Below are 21,704 nucleotides of genomic sequence, written 5' to 3'. Positions count from 1 at the left end.
CATGTCCCCTCCAGCCGGCATCTTCTTCTGTGCCTTTAAAGCAGAGCAGGAGCGGTCAAAAAGACCGCTTCCTGCTCTGGTCCGTCCGTCAGGCACTTCCGAGGTCAACGGACGGACCGCCACAGCAAGCACGTCACAAGCAGTGCTTGCTGTGGGCGGCCCGTCCGTCCGGCTGAACTCCGGAGTGCTGAGCATGCGCAGTGGAGACGCGGCCCGTCCGTCAGAGGGCACCTCTCCACTGCGCATGCGCGCGATCCCGGAGCGGCGCGGCTGCTGGAGAAAGAAGACTGCCTGCCGGGAGGCATACTAGCACTTTCTGCTTAGGTTAAGCAGCGCTGCTGATTAGAGCCACCTAATTGGCTCTTCGGCACCACGTGACTGCACAGCGTGCACCAATCAGGTGGCTCTAGTCAGGCTGCTTAACCTAAGCAGAAAGTGCTAATATGCTGCCGGGAGATGACCCCCCGATGTCAACAACAACAGGAGAACAGGTAAGTGTTATCTTTTTATGCTTTAGCAGCCATTAACCCATGGGTTCCCTGGGTCCATTAGGCAGACCAGGGAACAATGGCTGCTAAAGCATAAAAAAATTATTCATGTCAGAACCCCTTTAAAGGGGTTGTCCGGGACTTCTAGGAGTTTTTCTCGTGATGGCAAATCCTCAGGATAAGTCATCAATAGTCGATCAGTGGTGATCCCCGATCAGCTGATTTCCGGCACCACTGACAGTACAGACTGCTAGAAGCATATGGTGCTGTCCGTAGTACAGCGGCTCAATCTGGCATTGCATGCTGAGCTCAGATTAAATTTATTAGGAGCTGTGCATGAAAAACCAACCCAGGCTGCTGTAATATGGACGGCGCTACCTGCTTCTAGTGCTTTCAGCGGGAAACCTGAGTGGGAGATCCCTGACCATCAACTATTGATGTCTTAGGCCTCATGCTCAAGGGCAGACTTTTGCTGCGGAATCCGGAGCGGACGTCCGCCTCCAGATTCTGCAGCAATAACCCTCCATAGCATGCTTATGAAAAGTGATTCTTCATGCACACGAGCAGTTTCTGCTCGCAGATGAGAAATTGTAGCATGTTCCATCTTAGGCCAAATGCACACAGCTGGGTCGGATTCCACATCCAGGATCCGCCCAGGGGCCTGGCTGGTGCCCCCAATCTCTTCTTATCTATATGCAGATGTGCCAGCTGGCACACATGCGCAGTACATATAGTGCCGCGCCGTCACTAGGTGATGACACGGATTCCGCGGCCCATCCGCTGACAGGCCCCAAATCGGATTGCTTCCATTGACTTCAATGGAAGCCGTCCGTGTGGAATCGGTGCTGAAATAGAACATGCTGCGATTTTTTTCCTCCGCAAGTGGAAAATCACAATTGATTTCCGCTTGTGGACATTGAAAAGTGATTTTCTTTAGCATTTTTATAGGCAGTATTTGCGTCAGAATCCGGGAGCGAACGCCCACTTCGGATTCTGCAATACAAATACGCCTATATGCATTGGGCCCTATCCTGAGAATTGATCATTGCAAAAACTCTCAGAAGTCCGGAACAACCCCTTCAAAGGTGTTGTTTCCAAGTCCATTGCACAAAATATAAGATTTATGTGGCTTGTGTTACATTTTATTTAGGAGTATTATGGAAAAGTAAAGTTCCATGTATTACATAAGTGGTTGTGCATGGGAAGGCTTCATCTTTCACAGAATCAGGCATCTAATGATTTGGTTCTATCCAGGCCCAGAATGTGACTAAAAAGCAGCCCTGGCCCATAAACCCCACCAGCCCACTGTCAGAAAATAGCAGCACACTATGGTTGCTACAGTAAATGTTACATTACTTGGGCACACCCCTCTCAATACTCTTAAATAGGTCTCTCCCCCTTTTCACAAAAGTCCAGGAAACATCAATATATTAGAAAGTGGATTATTGTGCTGTTTACAACAAATCTGTATATATAATGATGAATTGTCCAACCACGTTACATATCTAAGGCCGGTTTCACGTCTGTGACAGAACCTCCGGACGTAAGCTCTTTAACACATGTGGCTGAAAATAGGGGAAGAAAAAGCACTGCATGCAGTGTCTCTCCTTCTATCCAAAAGCCGGCCAGCTGGGAGGAAAGCGGGTGGACCCAATTATAGTTAGTTCTGCTGTTCTGAGACAGAACCGTTCAGCCGCGGTGCTTCCCCTTTCCTTCTCCTCGAACAGAGCAGGAAAGCGGAATTCCCAGCAGCATTTAAATGTCCCGATCAGTTGAGATTTAAATTCCCAAATGGCCCCATTGCCATAAAATCGTGGGAGTGTGTTCCAAGTGTCATGGCAGCTTGGGGCCTGCTGAATCACCCCAGGGCTGCCATGATTATAGGCAGCTTGGTAAAATGCAGTGTAATATTGTATTATACTGTATAAGCGTTCAAACAATCACAAGTTCAAGTCCTCCATTGGAACTAATTAAAAAAGTGAAAGTAAGTAAAATAAAGAGTATTTTTAATTATTATAAACATAAAGATTGAAAAAAAACTTTTCATTGTTGTCGCATCTAAAGAAATAAAAAAAATTTATCAACTCGGTTAAAAAATTGCACTATATTGTTCACTCCGTCTCCTAGAAAAATTTGAATAAGGAGCTATCAAAAAGTCTAAAGTTCCCCAAGATTGTACCATTATAAACTACAGGTTGCTCACCAAAAAAACAAGCCCTCACACAGCTCCATCAGCAGAAAAATAAAGTTATGGGGGCCAGAATATGGCGCCAGAAAGCAAGTCTTTTTTTTCAATACCTTTTTTAAGTATTACTATGTATATTTTTTATTGTTGTAAATGTACTGACCCACAGAATAAAGATAGTATGGATTTTAAAGCACCCCCCCTGCTTCCCCACAATGGTGTAGCTGTAGGTTTTTTCTCATTTCGTCTCACTGAGAATTTTTAAAACATCTTCCCATACATTCTGACATGTTAAATGGTTACATTGAAATATACAACTCATCCTGCAATAAACGAGCTCTTATTTAGGGCTTCTACTGTCTAGCGTTTTTTGTTTGTTTTTTTAACGCTGCGATATCGCTGTGTTTTTCTCAATGGGACTTGCGATTTTAACATTAGAAAGCCCCATTGGAAAAAACGCAGCACTATCGCAACGTAAAAAAAACCTTAGTAGGGTGAAACCCTTAGACTTCACCCCGAAAAATAATAATAGTTAAAGTGCTCCAATGAGCTATGAGCACCATAAGCTAAGTTATGGTGCTCATAGGGCAGGTACCGAGGAGTCCAGGGATGTATTTTTTTTATACACACCCTGCTCCTCTTTTCCGCACTGCCACCCCTTAAAGTCGGCACTAGATTGTATCTGCTGGCCACTGCATATGTACTCCCATTTATCTCTATAGGAGTGCATGCACATAGCCTAGATAGTCCACTGCGGTGTCCGCTAACAGACTTTCAGGGGTGACATTGTGGAAACGGGTAGCCAGGTGTGTTTGAAAAGTACATCCCCAGACTCCTTATTTTGTCCTATAATTCAGTTTATGGTGCTTGTAGGTTGTGGCAGGTTCCCTTTAACAAATAGCAGGATTGGGATAAAATATCAAAAAGCCACATATTTTGGTGCACAAGATGCTGTGCGCCAAAATGTGCAACTTTTTTTATGCCGTAAACCTTATTTATTAAATGTTCCCCTCTTCTAGGCTACTGGGATAGGCAGTCAGAGGCTGATTGTTGTAGGAACAGATACTTTTTGTTGGTGTTGTGGGAACGCTCATTAAAATGATTCTTGCTAATATAAGTACTCCTACCGCTTCCATATTATACTAAAGGAGTTGTCTAGGATTCCAGACACATTCCATAGACAAGAGTGGAACTGTTCGGGGGGAAAATATCCATTTTTTTCCCTAGTCCTGGATAGCCCCTTTAATTTTTGCAAAATATTGCCCCTTTTTCGTTCATAAAAGATTATTCTCTTTTATTTCATTGTTTTTATTTTCTGCATGATAAATGTGTCCCACATATCTTGCTCCAACCATGCCTAAAATGTTTGTGTATGTTTTCTTTTATAAAGTATGGAGTGAAGAAACTTTGAGCTCCTATCACAGTCACTGAGCACGAAAAATCTAGTAATGCACATTAACCTGGCACCAGTCTTGTTCGCGGGTGTTTTTAGATTTAGTAGTTGGCAGTATTCCGACAGCGTGTAAATATAGTAATAGTTCTATATGTTTTTTTTAGTATATTTAGTATATTTTCGAATATAGTTTTGTCTACGTCACTGAAAGTTCGGTATATTAGCCCATTTATATGATCTTTCTATATGTATTTTAGCACTTGCAGTTGACCATCCAAGCCCTTCAAGATGAGCTACGGACCCAGAGGGATCTTAATCATCTTCTTCAACAAGAAAGTGGAAACCGAGGGGCAGAGCATTTTACAATTGAGCTCACAGAGGAGAATTTCCGAAGGCTTCAGGCAGAGCATGACCGGCAGGCCAAAGAACTTTTCCTTCTCAGAAAAACTTTAGAAGAAATGGAATTGAGGATAGAAACACAAAAACAGACACTAAGTGCCCGAGATGAGTCCATCAAAAAGCTTCTTGAAATGCTTCAGAGTAAAGGGTTGCCTTCAAAGGGTATGGAAGAAGAAAACGAGAAAACACGAAGAATGGTGGAGGCAGAGTCGCAGCTTAACCATTTAGAAGTGCTTCTGGATCAAAAGGATAAAGAAAATATTCATCTAAGAGAGGTAAGAACATGTGTATGCTTTATTTCTCTCTATATCTGTTTTTTAATTAAAGGGCTTGTCTTTTTATGAGGCATTAGTGCAAAAGAACATCATAGAGGATGGTTCCCTGCTTGGGAGCTTACTGTATGGTCCAGAACAGAGGGCTCCTCTTTAGGAAACTCCCATTCTGGAGGACTTGAGTCATCATTAATGAGACAACTCCTTTAAGTGTCAATGAACAGGTTATATCTTAAAGGGGATTCCCATCTTGGGAACTCAATTTCAATGTGCTAAAAATATTAAAGTAAAGCAATCACCCATTGCATGCCCGTTTCAAAGATGCCTCCTTCCCTTGAAAAGCTGTAGTGTTTTTTCAAGCTGTTAACTACTCATTGCTAGGCAAACCGGCCACCTGTGCTATGAAGAGGGGTGGCCGGTGCTCGTGCACCTCTAATTCCCTATGTGATGCTCTGCTGTGCAGCTGGAATCTCTGGAGCTCATGGGCACTAGCTGCTGGCCCGGCCAACTGCTACTATTACCATTGTGCTCTGCATTTTCTAAAAGGCCTTCTGGGCAGTGCAAAAAGTCTTGGTTGTTTGCACTGCCCAGGAGGCCTTCCACAGAAAGATAAAGCAGAGCACAATGGTAGTTGGTGGCCGGGAGCTAGTGTGCATGCACTCCAGAGATCCCAGCAGCCCAACAGAGCATCACATAGGGAGTTAGAGGAGAGCAAGAACCGGCCATCTCCTCTCCACAGCGGAGGTGGTCGACGACTCTAGCAATGAGCAGTTACCAACTTGAAAGAACACTACAGCTTTTCAAGAGAAGAGGGGATTTTTGAAAGCGGCATGTAATGGCTGAGTGCTTTACAGCACATTAGAATGGGATTCCCAAGATGGGAATACCCCTTTAAGGATTTCTCATATAGAAAACACATGTGGTAATTATCGATTTATTGAAACCGTTACAGTATGACGGAGATCCTTAATATATGACTTGTTGGGGTTCCCCAGAAATTAGATGTGGCAAATGCACCTCATTTATCAAAATGATGTAGCAGTAAGCTGTCCTTGTTGCCCATAGCAACCAATCAGAGCTCAGCATTCGTTTCTTAAATTACTCTGGAAAAAATGAAAGCTGAGCTCTAATTGGTTGCTTTAGGCAACAAGGACAGTTCTATTGTTAGACAGATTTGATAAATGAGGCCCAATGATCTATATAGTCAATGTGGTATGTTATCAACTACATGTATAAACAAGACAATAGCTGGTTCTTTCAACTACCTTTATATACTCCATGTATAAAAATTCTTGATAATGCAAAAATGTTGGTTCTTACTTGGACAAATCCAGTCAAGTTGGATGGTATTGTGGTTTAGTCAAAACCTTTAACACTTCCACTTTTGGCAATATTATTGAAGTTGGCACATAATTCTATAATTGCAGTTTCAGTCCATTAAGGTTTATGCAATCTTGCAAAACAGATGTTACAGGAACCCTGTAGAGATCCTGGGCTGATATTTCTCATTTTGAATTGGCATACTTGTTTTTGTACTTTACAGGTTATTTGATTATAGGCGTTGTCTCACCAAAAACAGTGGAGGCATGTTGCCAAGGTGTGCCACCAATGTCTGATCAGCGGGGTGAGGGGTTCTGACCTATTAATTTCCTAATAGCTTCTCTTAGGGCCCTTTTACAAAGTTCAATTATCATGGGAAAAATCATTAGATCTAGTGATTAGCATGATAATTGTTAGGTGTAAGCGCAGGGGCGTAACTAAAGGCTCAGGGGCCCTGATGCAAAACGTGAGCTGGGGCACCCCCTCTATCTGTATCTGTACCCGTACCCATACCTAAACCATGCTGCACAGAGGCATAACTTGAAGCTCCTGGGCCCCAATGCAAAATCTGTAACAGGGCCCCCAACTATAATGCTCTATTCATAGTACTGGGCTCCCTATATGGAGAAGAGAGGTCTTATGGGCCCCCTAAGGCTCCTGGGCCCGGGTGCAACCGCATCCCCTGCACCCTCTATAGTTACGCCCCTGTGTAAACGCATGCAGCAAGTGAATGATGAGCTATGAATCGTTAGATCATTCGTGCGGGCCTAAAAATCATTGTCCGTCTGCTTCCAATCCTTTTGTGTAAATAGGCAACATAACAATTTGTTGAAAAGAAAGTGGTGGCAGAAGGGTTGACTAAAGGCGCAGGTATGATCCAATGAACGGTCAAAACTACCCAATTATTCAGTGTAAATGCATGCCAGACAACGATGTAGGACCACCACGTCACCGCTGGTTGCATGTACCTTCCAATTTATCTTGCCTTAACGGTATGCCACCACTTTCTTGGATGAGACAATCCCTTTAATTTACAAGATTGATGGCAAGACAAACAAATGCTTGCTTTGTACGTATTTGTAGTCGGACCCCACAAGCTAGTTTTCCTCAGTTCAGTAGTATTAATACATATTTCCAGGGATTTCTATAAACATTCTGCGAGCTACAACAATTTAGAGTTGCGTGTTACGGGATACCTGGTCAACAGAGACACTTGTTCTTGTGCTCTGCAACATGAGTGATGATCTGAACTCTTGGAGTCCTTTGGACTTAAAGACTGGAAAGAAGGCAAAGTTAACATTCTGTAACATGAAACAGAAAACGAGGTTAACATTTTTCCTCTTATAAAAATAGTAAATGACCGATCTATTTTTCTTTGTAGAAGTCGGTTTGTGCAGTTTCCAATGATAAATTAAATGAAATACCAATGACTTTGGCCTTGGTTCTCACTAACATGTAAACATAGATTTTTCGTTACATATTTTCTCATTTTACATGTGTTTAAATTTTCGCTGTAATTAATATGTTTGTAAATCAAGTCTAAAAGGTCACTCGTTTTTAAGTAAAATTATGTAAAATTTCCAAACCAAACCTGTATAGACACTTTGGAAAGTTTTATTTCTGCAACTCCACCCAAATATCAAAACTTGAAAGTAATCATGAATGTTTCCCTAATCTTAACCCTTTAGTGACAGGCAATACGAATTTTTATTGACCTTACTAATGGGCTTTAAGGCCTCATGTCCACAGGAAAATCAGGCCAGCCGCGAATTCTCCATGCAGAATCCCGCAGCGGGTCCCTCCTTTCCCGCGGACATGAGGATAAAAAGAAGATTAAACTTACCTGTCCGGATGCTGCGGATCTTCCCTCCGTCGCGGCCAGATCTTCTCTCTTCAGCCCGGCGGATGTGCTCAGCACGCCGGTAGCGTGCCGCGCGCATGCGCAGGGCACTCCATTTTTTTTTTAGCTCCTGCTCTCCCGCGCTACCGCGATGGAAAGCAGAAATTCAGGTACGGGTGTGCCACGGATCCGGACGGCTTCCATAGGCTTCAATAGAAGCCTGCGGGAGACCCGCACTAAAAATGGAGCATGCCGCGGGTGTTTTCCCGCAGATGCAATCCGCGCCTAAAGGGAAAATGACATCCGCAGGTATTTAACTACCTGCGGGTGTCCAATGCATCCCTATGGGGCGCGGATCACGCTGCGGATTTTAAATGACAATTTAGCAGTGGACATGAGGCCTAAACCTGCACATGCATCTTTTTAAGGTGGGGGATTGTCTGATTACTGACAAACCTCCAAATTTAACCCCTTACATTCTTCAATCGGTATGTAAGCAGATGATAGGGGAAAAAAGGGGTCTGCAAGGTACCATTGGGTTCGCATGGCAGCCAGAAGCCTGGCAAAGGCCTCTGTCTCTGCCACGTAATTTAGCCTATTTGGCCCCGCCTTCTGCAGTGTCTAATAAGCTGCTGTCAAAGCTTTAGTAGAATACACCACATAAATATATGTAGTGTACTATTCTAGCAATAGGAATGGTGGCACCTTCGAGTCTCTTTCAGAAACTAAAAAATAGTCTTAAAAAAAAGGTTCAATAAAGTCTAATTTAAAGAAAAAAAATCTACGGTAGTTAAACAAATTCAACACATTTTTCCCCACAAAAACCCTTTTTAATTGGATAAAATACCCCCAAAACACATAATAGGTAGACCATGTTCGTTATGTATCGCACATGGTGAACACTGTAAAAGTAATTTTGAAAAGCATTGCCAGAATTGATTTTTTTTCTCTTTTGTTTGCCTCTCAAGAGAAACGCAATAAAAAGCAATCAAAAAGTCAAATGTTCCTTAGACGGCTACCAACAAAAACTACAATTAGTCCGACTCTTTTCAGAGTCCCTTGCACGCCCTCTCCTATAGACTTGTGTAGGAGAGCGCATACACAGGGCTCTGAAAAGAGATAGATTTTCATGCCGTGCGCCGATTTCAGAGGGGGATACAGCTTGATCCATGTAAAAAATACCTCACCCGACTCGTTGTTACATCCCCTAACTTAGTTTATGGTGCTGTTGGGATGTGACAGGTTCCCTTTAAAAGTGTGCTTTCATTATGAAAAAGTAGTAAAAAGTTATAAAAAAAGTCTTTAGAAACTTAGTACTGCAATTGTTGCGCTGATTATGATAAGGAAGTTAATGTTATTTTTACCAAATGATGAACAGCGTAAAAACAAAACCCCCAAACAATGGAGGAATTTCTGGAGGATTTTTCTGTGCCCTCCAAATAAATTTAGTAAAAGTTATACAACACATTAAATGTACCCCAAAGTGGTGCCATTAAAAGTACAACTCACCCCAAAAATAACAAGCCCTCACATGGCAATATCAACAAGTTATGGGCCTTGATGAAAATCGGCACAAAATAGGTTTGTCGCTAAGGAGTTAAGGTGCTTTTACATGGGATGACTGTTGGGCACTTTCGTGCCCAATGGTCATCCTAACGGCTGTTGCTACATTGCTTTCAGGAGTAATAGTCATTCAGTCAATAGTGGCAGAGCGCATCTGAGATCTCTTCTGGCCACCCGCCTCCAAATGCCTGTTTGCACTGAGCAAGAAGTCCCTCGCTAGTCATTTAAATTCATTTCATGGAGCTTAAACAAATCTATCCTGTGGGGTCCCACATTCACATGGGACAACTGTCGCTTAACATCACTTGTTTAATTGATTTTTTTGGCTGTTAGTTGGGTCGTGTAAAAGTACCCTTAGTCTGTATAGTACTTCACTGAAGAGAGCAGGATTTTGTGTTTTAGAGCGGTTGCAAATTCTTCAAAGCGGTAAACATAGTCAACCATTTTGGCGATTATAGTGAATTGTCTTTGGTAAACCAATCTCAAGACCCTTTACCCTCCATTTTTGTGAATCTTATGTGATGCTTCTAAAGTCATACACTTGTGCCTTATGTTCCTTCCATGAATTAGTAGACCACAATTAGTACATACCACAATTTTATCTCCAGTTCTGTCCCTACTTCTGTGCAGTAAACTGCTTAGGGTCGGAAACCTGGATGGAGCCAGGACGGAACCATTGTGTCTAATGTATGATGGGGTCCTCTTTGGTCTCCGAGTCATATATTTTCCATCCCTGTAGGTCTTTTGAGCTGAATAGAAAAGCGCCATCCTCAACACTTTTCTGTTCATCTAAAAAGACTGGCAGGGCTGTAAACTATGTGACAGAGAGACCTAAGAGGTTTCCGTTTCAAGCCTTGAACAGTATGGGTGAGGACTAGTTCTCTCATTTTGTGTGCACACATATGTAGTCTGCCAGATACAATCAGCGGCAGCTTTGGCAGTGCACAGCGGGGGAATGGTGGGGAAGGTAAGTATAATACTCACATCACCAGACTCAGCATGTCAACTCCTATGAGCCTAAATGTTTCATTTACGGGATTTATAGGAGCTGACAGACTCCCGTTAATTTCTCCTGTGGTGGCGCTGCAGGGGTATTTAATACTAACTGCCAGATTTTCCCACAGATAACAGATGATTATCGAGGGCCCTAGCAGGTTGACATTTTTTAGTTGTTTTTTGTCATGTGATCCTTTCAACAAGCAGACATTGTGCAAAGTAGAGAACCCCTTTAAATGGAGCTACCGTACAATTTCTTGCGCATCGACGCTCCAAGCCACTTCTGTCCTTCTCTGAATCGATCGGACCTCCGTCAGTAATAATCTTATCCTAGTACTACGCCATAACATTCCGAGATGGGAATACCCCCTTTAAGTCTTTTAGTAATAACCACTCTGTCTCTAGACTTTGTTGGACTTTCCAGTAAGAGTTTGAGTCAGTGCCACTTGGTCCTGCCCAGCGTTTACCAGGGCATTTTACAAGTGCGACTCCACAAACACACAGTTGGACCATTTGAGTATTTGCTTAAGCTGCTTTTTCTAGCTCCTGGATATGTCTAAGAACCTCCGGCCTTTCATTTGAATTTCCGGAACGTCTCATTTTGTCACCGATATTTATGTTTTCTCAGTGGATGATCTTTTTTTTTTTCTACTTTTCAAATAAACATTAGATTTTTCTGCATAACTGTGGGCGAACTTAAGGGAATACAGAGTTTTTATCATATGGAAATCTAGTACAGATGTTTGGTCTTACAAAGTTTTTTTTAAATACTCTGACCACACATAGTTTACCCAAAGAACCATCAAGTACTTTTATTATTTCTATCAAAGAGCCTGCCTTAGGCAACAACTGCTGAGTTTCCACTTAAGAAGAATTTAAAATTCATGTTACTTTTTACACTCCGTTTGAAATTTCGGGAGAATTTTTTTCTTTTTGACAGACCTGTTTTTTAAGACATTGAAACTATTACGCTTTGTAAGAGAGATGTTATTTGGACAGCTTTAGAACCCTGTAATGCTTGTTGTTTATGAGGAATTTGGGTGACCTAGCGGGGGATACTTATTGGCGCATAGAATTTGGAATGATAGATCTAGGAACAGCCTGAGAGAATTTGTTATAGAATACTCCTGCGAGGCGCGCTGATAGAGCAGGTCCACCGCTCCATGCAGATAGTCTCTGTGTTTACTGTAAGGGCTTGGTTCTGGAGCCAGGACTAATTTACTAGGGAAATGCTTTATCAACACTGTGAAGGGAGTTAGTAAGAACCCCATAGACATGTCTGATTGGTGGTGTTTTTCTTGTGTTATATTCCTCTTTTTAGTATTTAACTTGGCAGAGCACATTTAATTAATGGCATTATTAGATACTAGATAAGGCTGAGCCAAATATTAATATGATTATTTTTAGTGTCCAGATTAATTCATTTTCGGCAATGTAATATAGTTTGTGAGAAGAGAGTTCACTTTGATATATTTCATTGCACTGACCCCATAAGTGTTATGTGAAAATTGGTATATTACATGTTACTTTTTTAGAGAGAGACTTGGGGTGCTTTTAAGACTAAACGATTATTATCATTCAAGTGAGCGAAAGCGAACGGTAATTGTTCAGTCCAAGCAGGAGCCAAAGACTGAACGGCGAACGAGAATCATTCACTTTTCATTCATTGTTCATTCATCGTTGGCTTGTTCGCTTAGCATATCATTTAGATAGCGCTCCTTCAGTCCCTCTCATTCACTTATACAGCGAATGTGAAAGACTGAACGATTTTCGGTTGAATGAGCCAACAAAGCATTTGCCTGTCTAAACAGGTTGCATGAGAACGAACGAGTTAGCGGTGATATCGCTTGCTTGTACAAACAAGAATCGGCTCGTCTAAAAGGACCCTTAGCCAAAGTGTTTTGGGGGACTTAACTATTGATGAGCTAAGCTTGCATAGGTCGTCAGTTAAACTATTGAATTCAGTGGGAGCTGAGCCTTTATCACTAACCTGGGCTGCTGCAATGCTGGCCACTGTGGGGTCCAGACAATGCTCAGCTATTGACTATCCTGCAGATAGGTAATTAGTAGTTAAGATGCCTATTGTTATAGCAGCTGGATGTGGCAGACGGCGTTCCCTAGTTCCTCCTGACATCACAACCAGTACTGTGTGTTTTACAGTAGGCAGTGCACCAGTTGTCAATTTCCTGCCACCCATAGGGCACTGTTAGACCATCTCTTAAAGGACCAGTGTATGCACCCAGCTTTTCCATCCCCAGCCAATCCAGACAAGCCTCTTGTTATTTAAGGCATCCTCCCCCATTGGAGAGTGCCCGAGCAATTAGTTGCTTTCTGATTATGACTGATTCCTGGTTTTAGCTCTGCCTGTTCTACCCAGCTTTCATGTCTCCTCAGTTCCTGATTTTGGCCTCTTTCTGGACCACGCTATACCTGTCTGCTTCCTGCCTTGACCCATGGCTTGTAATATCGTTATTCAAAAACTCCACCTGTTCCGACCATGGCTCTGGATTATAACCATGTTTTTGCCTGCTCCTCTGATACCGTGCTAGGAAACCAGTTTGTGTCAACTGCCACAACACTGAGACAATTCCTAGGGTTATGGCCTGGGGGTCACGGCAGTGAATACCAGATTCTGATTAGTTGGGTTAAAGGGTACAAAACTAGAGGACCTCAGCTACTGTCCCTAGGAGTAGCGCCAGGCTAAATCGGTTTGTGGCACGTGGGACCACGCCAGCTGTTCTGACACCTGTGTTCCTGTTGATCCTGTTTATTTGCTAATTCTGTCTATTTATTCATAAATCTTTATTAAAGCTTCTTAGATATTAGCCTGATATTTATTCAGTCTGACAAAAATTTTTTTTTTACATATATCAGTTTTAAGAAATGCAAAAAAGTTTTGCTCTAACTTTTATGTCTCATTTTGAACACTTTAGTGGCTTCAGTGGATTTGATTAATGCCTTTTCACATGAGGAAATTATTTAAAATTCTTGTTTCAATCATTTTGCACGAATGCTCGACCCTTTGGCCAAAGACTAAAATAAAATAACAATGTCATTAGCTTATTAATTTTACCTGTACTGTTGTTTTTTGGAACTTGTCAGTATTTTGTAATTTTATACCAAATAGAAATACTCTTATTCGGTCACAGAGTCTTGTCAAATTGTGATATTAGGGAAGGGATATATATATGCATTTCTATATCTAATATATAATGTTGTGTGTGTATATCTTACTTTTTTATCTTTTAAGGGAACCTATAAGGTTGTTTTATTAACCCATTTAGGACCAGGCACTGTAAATTTACGGTGCCTGGTCCTGGGATTAAAGCTTAGCCGTATGTAAAATTACGGCGGCACTTTAAGCCTCCTGGCTCTGCAATCAATCAGAGACAGGAACAGGTTATCAGCTGTTAGTGACAGCTAATAACTCGAAGGAGAAGGCAGGAGGGGTTTTTAATCCCTTCTGCCTTCTGCTTCCCCAGGTACACAGTACTCTGAGCGCTGCGTACTCCAAAAGTGAAAATATAAAGTGTAACTTTCACTACGGGAGTCGGGGAGGTCATGTGACCTCCCGAGTCCCCTGCTACAGCAGTGCTGGAGGGTCATACTAGACCCTGACCAGCTCTGGCAGTGACTAATGTCACTCCAGGGGTTGTTTCCCCCTGTAACTGGGGCTCCTATGGATACCCCAGCTACAGTGGGAAAGTGTCAAATAAAAAAATTTAAAAAACATGTGAATGTCCCCCAGAGGTCTTATATGACTTCATAGGGGACATAGATAGTGAAAAACATAATTACATACACAAATAAAACAAAATTCCAAAATAAAACAACAATATATACATAAGAAAGAAAATAACCCAAAACCGACGCCAACCAAAAACATCGCTATAAGCGCCCTGTAATCCAAAACCATCCATATTATATATCAAAATGTCCGAAACAAAATGAGGAATCTTTTCCCGTACGTTATTTTAGTGTAAATATACTAATTTTAAAAAAAAATAACTAGAAATGTTAAAAAAATCATCTTTTTTAGCATTTTACCCCCAATAAAACTAAAAAACAGAAAAAAAGTCAGTGAAAAAGATATTAAAAAAATAGCCCTATATGTCACAGGGAAAAAAAAAACTGCAAAAATAATTTTGATAGCTAAAGGAAAAAAAATAGGGTAGTAACTAGAGATGAGCGAGCATACTCGCTAAGGACAATTGCTCGATCGAGCATTATTCTTAGCGAGTATCCCCCCGCTCAGAAGAAAAGGTTCGGCTGCCGGCGCGGGTGACAGGTGAGTTGCGGCCATGAGCAGGGGCGAGCGGGGGGGGGGGGGGGGAGAGAGGGAGAGAGAGATCTCCCCTCCATTCCTCCGCTCCCCCGCCGCTCCCCGCCCGCCGCCGGCAGCCGAATCTTTGCTCCCGAGCGGGCACGTACTCGCTAAGGGCAATGCTCGATCGAGCAATTGCCCTTAGCGAGTATGCTCGCTCATCTCTAGTAGTAAAACCACCACATGAGTATAATCCCTAAAAAGTGTCTGGTCCTTAAGGTACAAAACAGCCTGGTCCTTAAGGGGTTAACCTGAACGGTCGCCATGCCAAAAATGATCACCTGCCAAAATTTCCAAACACACCCCTGTATATATTTTCAGATGCAGCAAAATTAATAAAGTCAACTCTAAAAACATCTTGTGCTCTATACTAATCACCAGTTAATTGCTACTGCTATGCTAATTAACCTGTCATCTAGACCTTGCTGCTTTCAGAAGGATTCACACATCCGTCCCCCTGTCTTGATTAACATCTCCCAACTGCTCTGCATCAGTACCGTACCCCACCAAATGTTGGGCATGCCCCTTGATGCTGTGCAACCCCATGGCAAGTGTAGTGCACATTGTGGGCATAGCTAAAAGCTTATAGGCCGCGATGCTAAAATCCAACTTGCTTCCCCCACCGCACCTACCTTGCATGGCTATCGCCCATGGTCCACTCTAAAAAATATATCTGATATATATATAAAACCAAAATTCAGTATCACTTGTAATTTAGCAGTAGAAGCCACGAAGATAAAACCAGATATCGCGAGACTGGCGTTCGCTCATCAGGCCCAAGGCAGCCATTAAAGGGGTTCTGACATGAATAATGTTTTTATGCTTTAGCAGCCATTGTTCCCTGGTCTGCCTAATAGACAAAATCTCGGAGTTCAGCCAGGACGGACGGGCCGCCCACAGCAAGCACTGCTTGTGACGTGCTTGTTGTGGGCGGCCCGTCCGTTCACCTCGGAAGTGGCTGACGGACGAAGCAGAGCAGGAAGCGGTCATTTTGACCGCTCCTGCTCTGCTTCTACAAGCCACAGAAGAAGATGCCGGCTGGAAGGGACATGCCTGGCGATCGGTCCTAGCCAGGCAAGGTGAGTACAATTTTTTTTTTAGTGTCAGAACCCCTTTAATGACACAGATCGATAGTGGCAAATATTATTATTATTATTAGTTGAATTTTATTGTTCTTGCATTTGAGTCTTCTGGCCATTAAGAATTAAGGTGTATCCTGCATTTTCTTTATACATTGTACATTTCTATTGAATGATAATTAAAGATAGTATTATTGCTTGCTTCCCCCAAAAATTATCTTCTGCAATAAAACCTATTTATTATTGTATCCACAATTAACCTGTTTTTTAATATTTAGCACTTGCATGTTAGCAGCTAAAATGTAGCTGACTAAAATACTTCTTAGAGACGTTTTCACAATTAATGCTAATCTGTTAAACACTTTCGAACTTTCCAAAAAAGTATTTTCATTTGCACTTTTAACTTTGTAAACAAGGTAAACTTTGACTGGGTATAGCCTGGGTTCTCACACGCCGGACTCCCGGCGGAAATCTCGCGGTTTGACCGCAGCAAAAAACTGCTAGATTTCCGCCGGGAGAAGCGCTGCTTCAAAACCTGCGGTACTTAGCCGCGGGTTTTGAAGCGGCCTGGCCGCTTGCTCTTCTGCTGCCGCCTTCACTCCCAAAGAGGAGAGCGCGGCCGCAGCGGAAGAAGTAAAAAAATGAGAATTCTGCAGCCGGCGAATCCGCGCCGCAGCGCCAGCTTCTGCCGGCTTTGCCGCGTAGGATTCGCTGCCCCGTGTGGACGAGATTTCTGGGAAATCTCGTCCACATGGCTGGCCAATCCCGGGATTAGCGGCCGCAGGCGGATTTGCTGCGGCAAATTACCGGACGGAATTCCCATGGCAAATCTGCTCCGTGTGAAGCCAGCCTTAAACTAGTAAGGCTTGGGGGGCGCTGGCCACCATCCCAGTACCTAAAGTGGGCGCTGGGCTGAAAATGGTTGAGAACCACTGGTGTATAGATCGGTAGCTGTCAGTCATTGATTAGCACCGCCCACTGGACTCCTAAGCCCACAGTGATCAGGGATTTTTTTATTAATAAGTTACCAGCTCTGTTGAATCTCTATTCCCAGTCAGCTATGCATTAGTCTGCCCCCCAGCTCTATACTATGTCGCCTGCCGATCGGCCTGCATGTTCAACTTGATGAATTGCCTTTAAAGCAGGATTATGTTTTCAGCAGGTCTCCTGGAAAATGAAAGAAGTGTAATCTCCATGCCCACAAGTATCATAATTAACTTAATGCTTAACAGACCTTTTTTCTTTATTTAACTCCATTGTTTGCAGCCCGGGTAATTGGCTACTTTTAGGTTTGCTTCAGTTTTCAAAGAAACATAAAATGCAAAGTAATGAATGAGATATATAATAAAAGCAAAAGCATTTGATGCCTGAGAGCCTTTTTATGCTACAATTATTGCATTACATGTAATGCTTTAATCGATTTTATCCTGTAGTAGAACCTATTAATCCTCTTATGAGAAGATTATTTACATATTTGACATTTTTAATTCACATTTACAGACCTCTTTGTTGAGGCTTTTGGAGACGGAGCAGTTGACAAATGTCCCCGCTTGACCTCTTTATTTGGGATACAAAGTTTACTGCATTTGTATGATTGTTGGGTTATACAGTACTTCTCATTGTATGACCGTAGTGGCCATGATTGTTGGCGGTCTCCTATCCTTTCGCAGAATGAATGGCGATGTGCCCTTTGGGCTGCTTCTCCTTTCTCCTATTTGTTGTTGTAATTTTGAGTACATAACTGGGGGAGATTTATAGATGCCATGCATATTCGCTGAATACATTTTTTTTCATAAGCCCCACCCTCAAATAATGGTTTTGCTCCCATAAGGATAGCCAGACTGCTTCAATTAAAGAGGTTGTTCCGATTTTATACAATTTTTTAAACATAGATTCACATGTGTAAAAACAATAAAAGTAGTGGTACTTACCCGTCATCTGCCCGGTGATCCAGCACTGCAGCCCCGCGGTCCTCCCAGCCTGTATGATCTTTGCAACCAATACGAGGCCGCAGCGATCAGGTGGTTTTCGTTCCACAACCAAGGCTGGGAGGATCACAGAGCTGCAGTCCTGGATCACCGGGGCAGATGACGGGTAAGTACCGCTACACATATTTAGGGCTTATTTACAGTGCTAAGTGTATATCGGCCAGCATTTTCTGGATGCTTTTTCTTCACGCATGTAATACTCAGGGCTGAATAGCCCAATGTAAATCAATGGGCATTTAGCACTACATATTACGCATGCAAAAAAAAAACGTGTGTAATACACAGGCTAAATACGCTCGTCTCAGTCAGCCCTTAGGACGGCTTCAGGCAAACGTAAGTGCAAAAACGCTCGCATAGTGCGACTTTCAGCGCTCTGAGCGTCACACCTTCACATGTGTTTCACCACATTTCACTGTACTTTCTGCCCTGCTGGGGACGGTTCATCCCCATAGTCTCCAATAGCGCCTTAGGTGAGCAAATTCACACAAAAATGAAGAATGTCACGTTTATTTTTTTGCCTGAGTGAAATGCGAGCAAAAATGAATGCTGAGAATGGGCCCATTGAAATAATTGAAAACTGTTCACAAATACGGTCGTTTGAAGCCACGCTTAGGGCTATACACTCACTGCTTTGCACAGTGAACAGTGTATTTTGTGCTCACCTTGCCCTGATTCAAAAGTTTAATTTGCCTGATAAGATGACGGTGATCGTGAGTATGTGCTGCATTTAGCGCATACCCACACGGGCTAATGAGTGTGTTTGCTCACCTCCCATAGACCTCCATGGAGGTCTTTGGTGCTCAAAATTCAGAAAGATAGGTCCAATCCGATTTTTCATTTTTGTGGAAACAATGATTGCAAAAAAAAAAAGATGTGAGAATGAACCCATTGAAACCAATGGGTTCTAATCACGTTATGCGCGCATAATCACGGCGTATCATGGTAGTCTGTCGAAGCCCTTAGGCAGGAGCTTTTCTAAATTTGGTGTCCTTGAGTCTCTTACAAACCAAGATGGCTGCACGGCTTTTATAACTACTTGATGTCCACTGTCCATTGATGGTGCATGGGTAGTCTAAGATACTACATGCTGCTCTGATTGCCCACTGTTGCTCATTCAAAGCAGCATGTAGTGTCTTAAACTACCAATGCACAGTTTGGATCAGAGAAGTCTGGTTTGGTTTGTCCAAAACTGAAGAGTCCCTTTAAAGGGGTTTTCCAGGCAAAAACTATGATGAGCTTAGGTCACCAATAGTTAATTGTCAGGGACCCGCTGCTCGGGATTCCCGGCAATGAGCTGCTCAGCCAGCCTGCTGTCAGTCCGGTGGGCTGGAAGTGTGTCATAGGGGATGGCAGTGGAACTTCCCTAGCCGGCTTCATTCCACTTGAAATCAATGGGAGCTGAAGCGGCTATTACCCATCCCTGGTGTTGGAGGTGGAAGTGTAATAGCCGACTTCAGCTCCCAATGGGAGGGATGCTAGCTAGGGTACTTCCGCTCCTGTATCCTACGATAACATCTGGCCCACTGCAGTGACAGCGGGCCAGGCGATCAGCTGGGATCTCGAGCAGCGGGTCCCTGGTGATTAACTATTGATGAGATATCCTGAAGATATCTCATCAAGAGTTTTTGCCCTTTAAGTGTATGGGGCCTTACTATATACAGTATCTCCATACACTGAGGCTGTGTGGCTTTATACTAGGGTCTCTTACCTCCTCTGTTCACTATCGTACATGAGTCCTTCCACACGTGTCTCTGGCATCTAATGGAAGATCCAACCATAGCTATGACATAGTAAACTCTTGACATGGGTATTTCAATGCAAACAGTAGAACAGGGTGCAGAGCCAATATTATGTTACCTGTCAGGTGTCAATTATCATTTGCAAGACTAGATATTGAAAGTGCAATTTGTAATTTAATCCCTTTGGTCAACTGATTTATGTTTGGTCTTCACTGGTTCTTAAACATTAGATTTGGTTCTCTACGGGAGTTGTTTCTGAACATGTAGGTGGGTCCATGAGCCATTGGTATCTTCGGCATCCAGCATCACACACCTTGAATTGATTAATTCTATTACAAGGAACTTCAAGCCAATGTGCAGGAATTTCAGCCCGTCCTTGTTTGTGGGAATTATAAGTATGAACAATCTATAGCCAAGACACAGACAGATGAGGAAACACGGCCAACTCTTTTAGTATCTGAGCCGATAGTTATGTGGTTATTACTCATACAACCACCAGATTCTTGTAGGACTCCGCTAATGTGTTTATGAGACTGTATTCTCATGTTGATGAGCAATAGTTTAATTGAGGAAGTCTTATGAGGTTTGAGATCCGACACCTGCTGTGTACAGCAAATGTTGATGAGATGCATCTGGTCAGAGGTTGTCATTTCTGTTTCAGTTTATAGTTTCTGCTTAATTCCTCATATATTTTTTCGGTACATGTCCACTATTAACAGTAGGTTGCTTTTCCAAGCTGGGGAATCTTTAGGACTCAAAAGTCCAGTTTCGATAATTTCTGAAATGGCAACCTGATTTTTTGAGGGGAATTCAATACTTTAGGAAGATATTTGATTTAGGCCCCCCTCACGGCACTCCTATTGTTTTCAATGGGACCGCTCACACAGGCGCAGGCAGCCTCTCCATCGCTGCACTTTTTCGAGCAATGCGTGTTCTATTTTTGGGCATTTTAGCAGTTTGAAAAGCTGTGCATCGCCCATTGAAATGAATGGGCAGAGTTTTCAGCGCTTCTGAAAACGCGGCACAGCTTGGTAAAAGCAGGAAAAGCAGCAGTTTGACAAAAAAAAAAATCGATACTGCAGGTACGTGTGCATGCCGGCTGGGGACAGAGTGGGATTCTGCTGCGGGCTCCTGCATACAGAATCCGACCTGGCCATGTGCATGTGGCCTTAATCTTGAAAGCCCGGAATATCCATGTGTTACAGATTTAGCAAACTTCAACTTTACACTCTGTATGTGACTCGTTGAGTGTGCATGTATACGTTGAACTCTAAAGGTTGTTAAGGTACCTTTAACCCTTTGCAATCCAATTTTGGATTCAGGGTTTCCTAAGGGGCTTTCTTTTTCTGCCATTATGCAATGGCGCGATCTGCTGGCTAGAGCCAGTGCTGCGGTATGGGACATGCTGGAGAGGCCCCTGATAAGAGGGCGGCCAGTAATCTACAGTAAGAATACCCTGCCAGACGTCTTCCGACATTGGAGCTGTACAGCCTTCAATCAGAACGTCTTTAGATGTCAGACAGTGGATTGGAAAGGGTTAAATGGAGCAACCGTCGTTCAGATAGTCACTCAGAAAAGCTATTGACGTGTGTAAATGGCAGAACAGTGACTGTTTATCAGATAGTTACTTACCAAGATATTATTCATAGAGGAAACCTCAATGCAAAGTTGTTCATAAGTTTGCAAGCCATTCACATATGGACAACTGTGACTTTACACCAGACGACTTTTGATTAAACAGCAACTATTTTTATGGTATGCTGAAACAATGGAGTAATGACGTATCGCTCTGCATCAAGTTTACACTGAAGACTATCATTTGATTTCGCTCTTTGGGGGTTGTTTAGTCATCTCATGTAAAGGTACCAATATCAGATTTGCTGCCCCTACTTCATCTAGGTGCCAGTAGGTTGTAACTTATGTGCGAAGCAAATCTGGGGACTGTATTATATGTACCGTGTAAAATACGAGAGTGCCTTCTACAAGGCATCCTAATTAGAGATGAGCGAACGTACTCGGCCACGCCCCTTTTTCGCCCGAATACCGCGATTTTCAAGTAATTCCGTACTCGGGCGAAAAAATTCGGGGGGCGCCGTGGGTGAGTGGGGGGTTGCAGCG

At 42.9% G+C, this 21,704-nt stretch overlaps 1 protein-coding gene across 1 annotated transcript in view; it reads left to right on the top strand.

Moving 5' to 3' along the window:
• ERC2 (ELKS/RAB6-interacting/CAST family member 2) overlaps positions 1-21,704 on the top strand; it is a 991,327-nt gene that overhangs the window by 103,252 nt on the left and 866,371 nt on the right. The window contains exon 2 of the mRNA XM_066594594.1: positions 4,324-4,740. Within this exon, the coding sequence (XP_066450691.1) occupies positions 4,324-4,740 (417 nt within the window). The remainder of the gene's footprint in view (positions 1-4,323; positions 4,741-21,704) is intronic.

This window comes from Eleutherodactylus coqui, chromosome 3 (genome assembly GCF_035609145.1).
Source record: "Eleutherodactylus coqui strain aEleCoq1 chromosome 3, aEleCoq1.hap1, whole genome shotgun sequence".
Taxonomy (NCBI): Eukaryota; Metazoa; Chordata; class Amphibia; order Anura; family Eleutherodactylidae; genus Eleutherodactylus; species Eleutherodactylus coqui.
This window is presented reverse-complemented; position numbering and strand designations above follow the sequence as displayed.